Below are 13,225 nucleotides of genomic sequence, written 5' to 3' on the forward strand. Positions count from 1 at the left end.
CCACAGCCCTACTAACTTTGAATGTCAGGAAGCTGAGAAGGGGATGCCTAAATATGTAGTCCAGTGATTAGGAGGTTGGCTGAAAAAGTCACCAATACAGGGTCATTTTACTGACACTCAGGAAGCTACAAACTGGAACCTTCTTCTGAAAAATTATAATCTTGATAGCCAGTGTTAATAGTTGCCAAAGGAAAATGGAATCTACTTCACTTCTGACATTCAAATCTTGAGCACTTGCTTGCAAGTGAATCATTGTAGGAAACTAATAGTCATTCAGAAACTCAGTTCCAAGGAATTTTGAAAAATGTGTTTTCTAGCTGGGTGCTTATTTAAGCCATGTGCCTATCTAAAACTATATTATTTAGAAAGAGTAGATTTGGGGAGACAAAAACCTCTAGAGGTATATGTTTATTTTTCTTGAGATATTGAATCAAAATGGCTCTAAATTTGGGCAGACAATTAAGTAAAAGTTTATACTGAACAGTGAGATTCCCAGTTCATTTCCTCCATTCAGCTTCCAGAATGCTGGAAGCCAGGTGTAATGCCATGGATATAACTGGAACATTATTACTTGGACAAATTAGCCCAAGGGAAGGACTTTAACATGAGAGAGAAAGACCAGAATAAACAAGCAAACAATCACAGCCAAAAACAGCCCCCAACAACAGCAACTAGTCAGTGAGCATTTGGAGGACACAGAGGCAATAGAAAGAACAAAAGAAAACTCATTAAAAGGATGATTAATAGTGTCATAGATTTAAGATAGTAAGTAACAAGAAAGCACATTAAAAAAAGAAACAATCATATATTAAGAATGAGCTCTTGACAATTAAAAACGTGATATCTGAAGCTTCAAAATTCTATGTAAGAATTAGAAGTTAATATTGGAGGCAATCTTGCAGAAAATAGAATAGAAAAATGAGCAAGTAAATCAGGGAGAAAAGGCAACAAATTGGAGGCTCAATTTACTAAGTGCAATATCTAACTAAGCAAAAATCCAGAAGAAAATACAGAATAAACATAAAAAATTATCAAAGAAATAACAAAAAAATTCTCAGAACTGAAAGATAAAACTTTCTATATCAAAAGATTCCACTAGTGGTTATTTTAATGAATAAAAAAGATGCATTGAAGCATCATTATCACTAATTTTTATAAAACCAAAGACAGAAAGATGATGGAATAGGAAACCAATATCTGACTTTAATTTCCAAATAAGAATTTAATGATGGATCAAACCAATCGAGTTGAGAGGAGAGTGAAGTAAAGATGTTTCAGATATTCAGTCTTCAAAAGGTCACTATCCACATATGCTTTCTAAACCTCAGCCATGCAACATGCATGATATATTACTGTCTCTTGCCTTGGTCTTAATGCATTCTTTAGTGAGCAGTAGCATGGTAACGAGGAGATTTGTGATTTGTGATTTGTGATTACTCTGGTGGATAGCATTCTGAGTTGCTGCTCTCTCATAACTTTGCATATTGTATAGACCTTTTCATTTGTGGACACAAACAAAAGATTTTCCAATCTTGCATGATGATTTTAAACATGCAGGTGTTAGAGGACTGTACATACTGGTTGGTCACTATTTAGGGCTGGAACTTAGATCGATTAATTTCAGCAAGGTTAGTTCTAGAGAGTTACCCATGGCATCAGCTCAGCTAAAAGCAAAAAACAAAGAAAAAACACTTTATAGAAAGACACTTTCAGCAAGTCAAAATTTCTTCTTTTTTCCATCTCAGTCCTCTCCTGCCCCATAACTATTATGATCAAAACTAGGAATGAATTGGCTCAGCACTTAGCTGCTAGAAGGCATTTAGGAACTAACTGTTGACTGGTTGACTGCTGAACTCACTGACCAGAAAACTGCATGAAGGTAAAGCCTTGTGAATTGCATGACTGAATGTCTTTCCTAATTCTACAGTCTTGAAGAAGTATAAGAAATATACATAGCAATCAGCCCTAAAGACCTCCATAATTAACAATCAAATCAAAGTACAGAATTGGAGGAAAGGGCATAGAGGGGTAAAAGGTCAAATTTTGACCTTGACTTTGTACATGACCACACTTATGCCAGCTGTACTTATGTATGACAGTTGAAATATAAGCTGGAGAGACAATAAATTCTAGAATGGGATGTCTGAACTATCACTGTTACAATTCCATTACTCTTTTAAAACTCTGGGTCTTGTGTTACAATTGGAAATTAAATTTAGGTTCTTTGTACCTCAGTATGATTAAGTTTCATGTCCTTTTCTAAGACAGAATATAGCATAGCACAAAGCTTAGCAAAAACAGAGGGTCATTCAAACAAGAGCCAAGGGAATCAGAGACCAGCTTCATGACAAAGCAGCGAGGGAGCAGCTCCATGGACCTCCATGGACGTGCTTGAGGGCCATCCAATGATCCAAAGCAGTGGTGAATCTTGAAAATCAGTTTGTAGAAAAAAAACTCTGTTGAGAGGAGGAATGGTGACAAGCGAGTAAACTAGGATTTGTTGGCTTCCAAACACTCATTAAACATGTTGAAACTCCCAGGTTGTAATTAACTAGTTGAGGGTTACACTTGGAGATTAATTTAGATTTATGTAGATTTTATAATCAGTCCTGAGTTGCTGAAAAATGGATTATTAGGCAGAACTTTAGAGCCAGCACAGGCACTTGGACTTAAAGCATTTCCGAGGGGATCAGAAGGTCTGGAGTGATCAGTGTATAAATTCCTAATCCCTTTGTACACATTTGATCATTTATTCAGCACTGTGACTCATCATCACCAGGCATGCTGTGTGAAATAGTTCCCCTGGCCTCCTGCACAGACCGTCAGTAACTCATTCAGATTTTCCTATTGGAAATCATCTGAATATTGCATGTTAGTGTTCACATATACAAAAGCTGCTAAATCCTGGATATTACAGGAGTTTGGATCAATTTATCCTTATGTGCTCTCATTTTTATAATTGAAATTTAAAACTGTATTAAATTTATTGGTACCAAAACAATTACTTATAAAAGAATAAAACCCCATAAAAGCTGCTGTCTGTGTGATTTTTTTTTTTTAGTATATATTAGATGTATTTAAAATGTCAAGAAGTTGATTCATTTTGAAAAGTTTCCTCCCAGCCAAAGTCCAGTGAATTATTTATGTCCTGGCTTCCAAAGCAGCTACTGCACCCTTCTTTCAGACAGTTACATGCACATTCATAGATACAACCCCAATTTCATTTTTCTCTGCCAGAAAAACCTCAATTATAGCAAAATATAAAGACCTTCGTAAGGTAGACAAACTGTAAAGACAGAGAAATTAGGGGGCTTACTATATAGGGAGGGAGGAATGTAGCTTATGTGGAATCCTGTTTGTTGATAATGGGCCTTTAAGGAAACTTAAAGTTGTGGAAATCAGTCCCACTCAACAGAAAAATAATTTTTTTTTAAAAAAAAGAAGAGAGCTTTAGAGACCTCAGTGACAACATAAAGCATACTGATACTTGCATTATAGGAGTCCAAGTAGCGGAAGAGAGAGAAAGAGGCAGAGAACATATTTGGAGAACTAATGCCTGAAAACTTCCCTAACCTGGGAAGAGTGACATACATCCAGGTCCAGACAACACAGAAAGTCACAAACAAGATAAACCCAAAGAGGATCACACCAAGACACATTGTAATTAAAATGGCAAAAATTAAAGAAATGATATTAAGAGCAGAAAAGGAAAAGCAACATGTTATGTACAAGGGAACTCCCATAGGGCTACCAGCTGACTTTTCAGAGGAGTGTCATGATCTAGTCAAAGTGATGAAAGGAAAAAACCTGCAACCAAGAACACGCTACATAGGTCTTGTTCAGATCTGTAGAAGAGACAAAATGGTTTACGGACAATAAAAGGCTGAAAGAGCTCAATACCACAAAACCAATTTTACAAGAAATGCTCAAGGGCCTTGTCTAAACAGAAAAGAAAGGGTCAAAACTAGAAATATGAAAATTACAAAGAGAAAAATGTCATTGGAAAGGGAAATTTATAGTCAATTAGTAAATCAGTCACACATAAAGTAAGTAGGAAAGTTAAAATAGAAGCAGTAAAACCAACTATACCTACTAAGTAGTTAAAGGATACACAAGACAAAATGATGTAAAATATGATACTCGAAATAGTGGGTGGGAGGAGAAAAATTCAGGGTTGTTAAGTGTGTTTGAACTTAAGAGATCAATGATCTAATATAATCATGTATATATAGCTTGCTATATATTAGCCTCATGGGAATCACAAACCAAAAATCTATACAGATGCACACCAAAAAAAGGGAAAAAATTCCAAACGTAACACTATAGTCATCAAAACACAAGGAAAGAGAGCAAAGAGGAAAAAAGGAAGAAAAAGAACTACAAAAACAACCCCTAAATATTTAATGAAATAGCAATAAGTATACACTTATCAATAATTACTTTAAATGTAAATGCACTAAATGCTCCAATGAAAAGACATACAGTGGCTGAAAGTATAGACAATCACCATCCTTTTATTTGTGGCCTATAAGAGACTGTCAGATCTGAAGACACACAACAGACTGAAAGTGAGGGCATGGGAAAAAGTATTCCATGCAAATGGAAATGAAAAGAAAGCCAGGGTAGTGATACTTATATCAGACAAAATGACTTTAAATTTTAAAATGTATGTATTTTTATTAAAGTATAGTCAGTTACAGTGTATCAATTTCTGGTGTACAACATAATGTCCTAGTCATGCATATATATAAATAAACACACACACATATATATTTGTCTTCATATTCTTTTTCATTAAAGGTTGTTTCAAGATATTGAATATAGTTCCCTGTGCTATACAGAAAAAATTTTGTTTTTTATCTATTTTTATATATAGTGGTTAACATTTGAAAATCTAGACTCCCAAATTCCCACCTCCTTTTACTTGGTAATCATTAGATTGTTTACTATGTCTGCAAGTCTGTTTCTGTTTTGTGGATGAGTTCAATAGTGCTCTTTCTTTTTCTTTTCTTTTTGCTTTTATTTTTAGATTCTGTGTATGAGTGACATCATATGGTATTTTTCTTTCTCTTTCTGACTTACTTCACTTAGAATGACGATCTCTAGGTTCATCCATGTTGCTGCAAATGGCATTATTTTATTCTTTTTTATGGCTGAGTAGTATTCCATTGTATAAATATACCATAACTTCTTGATCCAGTGATCTGTCAATGGACATTTAGGTTGTTTCCATGTCCTGGCTATTGTATATGGTGTTACTATGAACATTGGGGTGCATGTATCTTTTCAAATTAAAGTTGCCTCTGGATATATGCCCAGATGTGGAATTGCTGGATCACAGGGTAAGTCTATTTTTAGTTTTTTAAGGAATGTCCATACTGTTTTCCATAATGGCTGAATCAAGCTACATTCCCATCAACAGTTTAGGAGGGTTCCCTTTTCTCCACACCCTCTCCAGCATTTATTGTTTGTGGACTTTCTAATGATGGCCATTCTGAGGGGTGTGAGGTGATATCTCATTGTAGTTTTGATTTGCATTTCTCTGATAATTAGCAACATTGAACACTTTTTTCATGTGCCTGTTGGCCATTTGTATTTCTTCAGTGGAGGATTGCTTGTTTAGGTCTTCTGCCCATATTTGGATTGGGTTGCTTGTTTCTTTGTTATTAAGTTGTATGAGCTGTTTACATGATAATAAACATAGGAAATACTAGAGATGCCACAAAAGAAAACTATTAGAACTTATCTATGAATTTGGTGATGTTGAAAGGCACAAAATCAATATACAGAATTCTGTTGAATTTCTATACCACTAACAAACTGTCAGAAAGAAAAATTAAGAAATTTATTTTTACAATTGCATCAAAAAGAATAAAATACCTAAGAATAAATCTAACTAGGGAGCTAAAAGACTCATACTCAGAATACTATAAGAAACAAATGAAAAGATACACCATGCTTATGAGTTGGAAGAACTCATATTATTAAAATGATCATACTACTCTAGACAATCTACAGATTCAGTGCAATTTCTGTCAAACACCAATGTCATTTTTCACAGAACTAGAACAAGTAATTCTAAAGTTTGTATGGAAACACAAAAGACCCAGAGTAGCCAAAATCATCTTAAGGCGGTATCATACTCTCTGATTTCAAATTATACTATGAAGCAACAATAACCAAAACAGTATAGTACTGGCACAAAAACAGACCAAAAGGTCAATAGAACAGAATAAAGAGCCCAGAACTAAGCCCACACTCATATAGTCAATTAATCTGCAGCAAGGAGGCATGAACATGCAATGTGGGAACGACAACACCTTACATAAACGGTGTTGGGTAAACTGGACAGCTACATGCAGAAGAATCAAATTAGACTAATTTTCACACCATAAAAAAATAGATTCAAAGTGGATTAAAGACATAGGTATAAGACCTGAAATTGTAATAAATGTTTTAGGAGGGGACATAGCCAGTATGATCTTTGTCATCAATCTTAGCTGTATATATATCTTTTTTTAATATGTCTCCTTAGGCGAGGGAAACAAAAGCAAATAAATAAACAAATGGGATTACATCAAGCTAAAAACTTTTTGCACAGCAAAGTAAACTATCAGGAAACTATCAACAAAATAAAAATATTGGGAATGGGAGAAGATATTTGCAAACTATTTATCCAACAATGGGTTAATATCCAAAATATACAAAGAGCACTTACAACTCAACATCAACAAAACAGACAGACAAATTTAAAATCTGGGAGAGGACCTAAACAGACATATTTTTTAAAGAAGATACACATATGACCAACAGGCACAAGAAAAGATGCTCAACATCACTAATCATCAAGGAAATAAAAAACAAAGTCACAATGAGATATCACCTCACACCTGTCAGAATGGCTATCATCCAAATGACAACAAATAACAAGTGCTTGCAAGGATGTGGAGAAAATGGAACCTTCATTCATTGTTGGGGGGGGCGTGTAAATTAGTTCAGCCATTCGGGAAAACAGTATAGAAATTCCTCAGATATATTAAAAGTAGAACTGCCGTATCGCCCAGCAATTCCACTCCCGGATATTTATCTGAGGAAAACAAAATACTAATAAGAAAAGATATTTAACTTGAACTAGCAAAACATAGAGAATTTTGATAAATTGAATTTCTGATTAGGTAGGAAAGCTTTGTTTCAAAGTTTTCTTTAAAAATGTATTAGCACCAAAATTCCCAGCTCAGTTAAGGACAGGGTGGTGACTATAACTGTGTTTTTATTTGATGAATAGGGACTTTAGCATGTGTCTGGCCACCATGCTAAACAATGATAAATACAGAATAAAGATGAAAAAAGTATTCGAAATTAAGCTAAGTATTTCCTAACTTTTAGAGGGATCACTGCTAATATGAGTTAAATTTTTTGGCTTTTTTTTGGAGGGTAGATGTGATTTATTGGAAGAGAGAGGGATGTTCAAGGTTTATTATCAGATAGAGTCACTCAGAAAAAAAGAGGTCCTGCTACATACATACAGATCAAGAGGCTGCAGAGCTTATTGTTAATACTAATGAAAAGCACTGACCGGAGGAAAGACTTCATTTGTGTTTTCCTGAGTGCCTTTGAGCACATGGAAAGAACTCAAATTTAATAGGTTACGTGACTGAGAAAAAAGACCTCCGGATTGCGCTCTGGACTCTATCAGTTCTTAGCCGCAAGACCTAGAGGAGAAATCTGACCTCACTTCCCTTCACTTTTGTCACCTATAGAGTGAGGAGCTCTCCCACTACGTGACTCCTAAGATCTTCTTCAAGACAGTATTCTAAGATTGTCTTGCAAAATTTAAAATGCTTTTATTGAGCATTTATGATGTGAAAAGCATCCTGTTATCTTATAGGGTACAGAAATGCTGAAATAGTTCCTTCCCCCTCCCCCACCAAAATACCTACCTCAGGAGTCGGTGTATATACCTTTGAGAGGTCTTCAGGTCATCAGTGGTTTCCTTGAGAAGTGACCATCTCTCTGACGCAAGCACATTGAGCAACAATAACATGCCTTTTCCTGGATGAATGGACAGATGCCTGTGCAGGTCTTCAAACAGCGAACATTTCCCTCCCTACTATGAGACAAACTACACGTTGCTGTGGACTCCTTTAAGAAGTTGGAAAGCAAAGAATTAATCTATATTTGATTAAAAATAACAGTATGATTGCTGATAATAATCATGATAATGAGAACAGCAACAAAAAAGGAACCCACATGTGAGTGATTTCAATTCACATAGGGATTTAAACTAAAAATCATCTCAGAAGCGAAACATAACGTGTTTTGGATGTTCTTTAGAAAGAGTGGTGAACTGTTAATCTAACCGTCTAGATACAGATTTGGAAAGATGTATGTGGGAAGTAAAAAATAAATTACAAAATTTGAAAAAAAAAGATATATGCATAGAATGTTCATTGTGGCATTATTATAATAGTCAAAATATGGCAGCAGCAAGAAGATACAGCATATGCATACAATGGAATAGTACTCATCCATAAAAAATAATGAAATCTTGCCATTGGGACAACATGGATGGACCTAGAGGGTATGATGGACAGAGAAAGACAAATTCTTTGTGATTTCATTTTTATGTGGAATCTAAAAAACAAATGACTGAACATAACAAAAAGTAAGAGCATTATAGATGCTGCAAACAAACAGGTGGCTGCCAGGAAGGAGGGTGTTGGGCAGAGGAGAAAGAGGTGAGGGAGATTAAGAGGCACAAAGTTAGTTACAGAATAAGAATGGTTGAATTAAATTGAATTGCTGGGCCACATTTTTCGGTTTAAGTATCTAACGGAACATTTCGTGGAACTGGACAAGAATAAATCTGCAGTATTAGTGCACTAAAGAGTCTTTAAGTATGACTGGAAGGAAAGAGTCAAACTGTTTGACCAATAAATGCTTGTGAGTTTAGAAGCTGCGTATTGCTAGAGATCAGTAAGCAAACATGACAGATCCGTGGAATTATGAATGTCATTCCAAAAGTGAAATCCTTGATTTACGTGTATCACACACAGTATTTAAAGCTTATTGAGAGTCTATGAAACATTACAGGAGTGCTCCAGAATCTAAGCAGATTTTAAAAACAGAAAGGATAAATGCTGCATGTGAGAATAAAAACTTGCAGGCAGTTTCTTTAGTCTTTTGTTTAGGGGAAAAAAAAAATCAAATTTGAACAAATATTTTCAGTTAGTACCAGGGGCAACTTTGCTTTTTAAAATTATTATTGTAACATGAAGATATTTTTTTCCCTGAGAAATAATATTTCCTAGTATTTGGAATCTAATGAAAACCATATCCATACAAAGAAATAGGGCATTTAACATGAGCTCAGTCATTGCTAGGCCCCCTAGCTCTAAAACTTCTGTCCACTGTTTCTCATTTCTCCTGCCCATGTGATTCACATTATATGTTTTCTTCTTAGATTATTAAAAAGAGAAGAAAGTTTTGCATTTATTCCTCGGTCCCGTGAGGAGCTTCCAGAGAACTTTCCAAAGGAAATCCCTGGGATCTGCTATTTCCTGGAGGTAAGAACTGGTCCTAAGCAGCTAAAGCCTTCTCTTTCTTCATCGCGAATAAAAAAGGTTTCCTACAACATCGGTACCATGTTCCTCCGGGAGACGAGCCTCTGAGACCGGCGGCAGATCAAAGACTCCTCCAAAAAGCACAAGCCCAGCACATGAGTCACGACAGGAGAATTAACGAGACTGTTTCTTTCTCGCTGCGTTGTCGAGAGCACGCAGTGGAATTTCTGTTCTGTCAGGCAATAATCTTAGAAAATGGTGGGTGATGACTGTCAATTAAAAAACTGGAGGGCAGTGGGGAAATAAGATGTGTCGGTTCTCGTGAGTGTTTTTGATCATATATATACGTATCTATTAATTAATTACAAGTGTGGGCCCCCTTTCAAAACTAACCAATAAATAGACTCCATGTTTTCTTGTTGGTCACACACACAGATATCTTTCTCTCTATATTTGTATCCTTCTGAGAGCAGTTTTCATGACGTAGTCCTACATTTAGCGAGTTGGTATGAGAGAGTATTTTCTAATTTTGTTTTTCGAGCAGACATTTCATACACATCTCACGGCAGTGTGGTCACCTTTCCAGCAAGAAAAGCTGTAACTCAGCAGAATATTTTAGGGATATTGCTATTTTTATACATATCTCTTCTTCTAGATAATTACATCTCACACAGCATTGTTAGATTTTCAGAATCTGATACTGTATAGTTGATGTATTATATGACTCTAACCTATTAGTTGAATATAGTTTCACTTATTTAGAGAGATTAGTGCTTGGACTGAAAATACATATAACCTAGGATTTCAGATGCTGAGAAAGCATCATATATCTGTTTCGTAGATATATCTTTTAGATTTGATTAATGTAGCATAGAATCCAGAGGAAATGGAATTTCCTAATAGCAAATGTGTGTATCTGTAACCGAGATCAAAGAAAGGTCTTTTTGCCATCTTCTAACAAGTATCCGTGAAAATAAAATGCTTTGCTACGTTGGACCCTTTTCAACTTAACGCTTCTAAATACAGGTAGTTTTTACAACATACTAAACTGCATTCTAATAAGCGACATCTTACTAAATGACACATTCATCCACCCCCCCCACCTTCCTCAGTGGATGCCTCCTAGGGGCTGACTGCCACTCTTGGGGGCAAATTCCTAGATCCTGGCGTTAGTGAGAAAAAGGTGTAGGGTATTTTGCCAAGAATGTTGTTTCCTCTCACATAATAAAAACAAGGGGGGGAAAGTGTATATTATGGCTCTGAGATTTAAAAAAAGTTCTTCTGCAGTTTGTTTGGTGTGACTTCTAAATTCAGTGAATCACCTTCGACAACCCTGAATTATGTCTGATCTTCAGACCGAGTGGTCAGCATAGTCACAGACAGACATCTATCCCGCGTTCTGCTAAAAGGAAGACCTGTTCGCATTAATTAACAGTGCATGAAATATTATTACAGACTCACTCTGAAATTAGGAACACAGTATATCCCGAGTTTTCCTATTTTGCATCAAATATAAAACCTAAGTTTCTCTTGAGGTTAATGAGCTAGAAGCATTTGTTTCCTTGAAACCTGGGGGTGGCCATTTTCCTGCTCCAGCAGCCATGCTCCTTGGTAGCATCTATCTACTCAGTGCATTTCCTTTTCTGCTTGGGGGCTTTGGCCGCATTATTTTTCGGTCATGATATAACTTGGCTAGGGTGCATACTGACTGTTGTCCAATGTAGTCTGTGAGGATTAGTGTTTTTAAGTTCTCTGAAGTGTGTAGCTAGAAAATATTTTTAGATATGCAAATTATGTTCTAAAAGTGATCAGTTTTACAATTACTGAACTATGTTCTCTCTCTGGGGCTTAAGAAGACACTAATGCAACATCTCATGTGGAGACGGGACCTAGACTCTGAGCTCTCTGAATCCTTGCCCGTCCCTCCCTTCCCTGGGTCCAAGTCTTTGTGTTTAACCACCTGTGGGCAAGAAGGCCAGGGTGTTTACACAAGGCGAGGTAGGCTGAGGACAAGATGCTCTCATAGGAATAATTACTCACAAAAGAATTTCTTTAAGGGATTGAGAGGTTAATTTACTTCCTTCACAGGGAATAAAGGGCAAGTTTACAGTCAGTGTGGATAGAACAGGACGTGGGAGCAATTCAGTCTTCCTGCTGAGAACAGGAAATAGCCTCCCTATGCTGATGGCCTTCTTAGAGCGTGGGAGCATGAAGACAGGACCCAACTCACTGAAGTCATTTATGCTTATTCTGCAAAGCACCGTAAAGCATATTATGATACAGTAAATCATGAATGTTTTGTTGGTCAACAATGTGTCTTGTAACCATAAGTCTGAAAGGGGCTTCCAGGAACCAATCCAATCTATTACTCTGCTTTTTGTAAAGATTTGTCTAAGCAACTATTCTAAACATATGGTTATTCTCTCTATACTAAAAATATCTGTGGGAAGCATATTTTTAAAAGCATCCTTGAAAATCCACTTCATTTTCTAGTATGGTGGTAGGGCCTGGGATAAGCACTGTATATACATTCACTTTGTCAGAAGAATGACAAGCTCTGTCTTAGTTTATATGATTTTACTTAGAGAAGAGTAGCCATTTACATTGTCACAAATGTCACCATGAAGAATATGCCAGAAATCTACAAAATATCATAGACGGGATGTAAACTGCATTTTTCATACAATGTAATCTAAATGTATCTTTGAAGCTATAGTCTGAGGCAATGGTCTGATCTATTACCATTTTTGCAAACCTGGTACAGTTGACTATTACAGCTACGCTATTCCTATATGTATTTGCAAGATATTATATAAAATGTCAGTTCATTCTGGCTGCAGTCATAGAGTTTAGAAGCTGTGAAAAATATTGCACTTTTATTTGTCCGATAGAATACAGTACATGTATCCCCCAGTAGGAACTGTGATTGTCATCATGTGCGGCAGTTTTCATTTGACTTTGTCTGTACACTATTCTCACAAACTGGTATATACAGCATGCATTTCTGTGTGGCAGATTAAAAGGAATTTAAATGGATATCCCTGTAGAAACTGAGCAGTGCTAAGTCGGGGAAATGGCTTTAACCTACTCTAAAAGGGATACTTTAAGACGCAAGTTGGCACCTGGATCTCCTGTGTTTAAGTATTCCTTCAAGCAGCTGATTTCAAGAAGCTACCTTATGACTAGCCGTCAGTACCAAAGCTTCCTACTGGCATTAGTATCATTTTGATGGAGAGAATGTCATTGTTTACAAATAAATCTGTTATCTAACAAAATCAGAACCCCCCCATGTAACCCAAACCATAGCGCACAGTATGTGCTTTGTGAACCTTAATAAATGCGTAACATTAGCCATAACAAAAAGAATAATACTGAATGCCTGAGGAACGCACGTAATTGAGTCTCTCGGCTGCGTAGTGTTGGCTGGAGAAGGGAAAGAAGAGACAGCTTTTGGGTAACAGTTTGGTTCAACTGTCTAAAATCTGCCTCAAAATATTCATCTCTTCTCTTATATTTCATTATTTTTGGTTTCCCTTTTAATATTTGAATATGTGTGGAATCCAGTCAGCTACGTATGACCCATTGTGAGTCCAAGACAGGCACTGATGCCTGAGACATGGAGATTGGGCCTGTTGACTCATCACTTCAGATGTGAACTTTGT

At 36.2% G+C, this 13,225-nt stretch overlaps 1 protein-coding gene across 1 annotated transcript in view; it reads left to right on the forward strand.

Moving 5' to 3' along the window:
- The window catches only part of GUCY1A2 (guanylate cyclase 1 soluble subunit alpha 2), a 252,611-nt gene extending 239,773 nt beyond the window's left edge, over positions 1-12,838 (forward strand). Inside the window, exon 8 of the mRNA XM_072953952.1 lies at positions 9,464-12,838. Coding sequence (XP_072810053.1) covers positions 9,464-9,671 — 208 coding nt within the window. The 3' untranslated portion in view covers positions 9,672-12,838. The remainder of the gene's footprint in view (positions 1-9,463) is intronic.
- Positions 12,839-13,225: the final 387 nt, after the last annotated feature.

Source organism: Vicugna pacos, chromosome 33 (genome assembly GCF_048564905.1).
Source record: "Vicugna pacos chromosome 33, VicPac4, whole genome shotgun sequence".
Taxonomy (NCBI): domain Eukaryota; kingdom Metazoa; phylum Chordata; class Mammalia; order Artiodactyla; family Camelidae; genus Vicugna; species Vicugna pacos.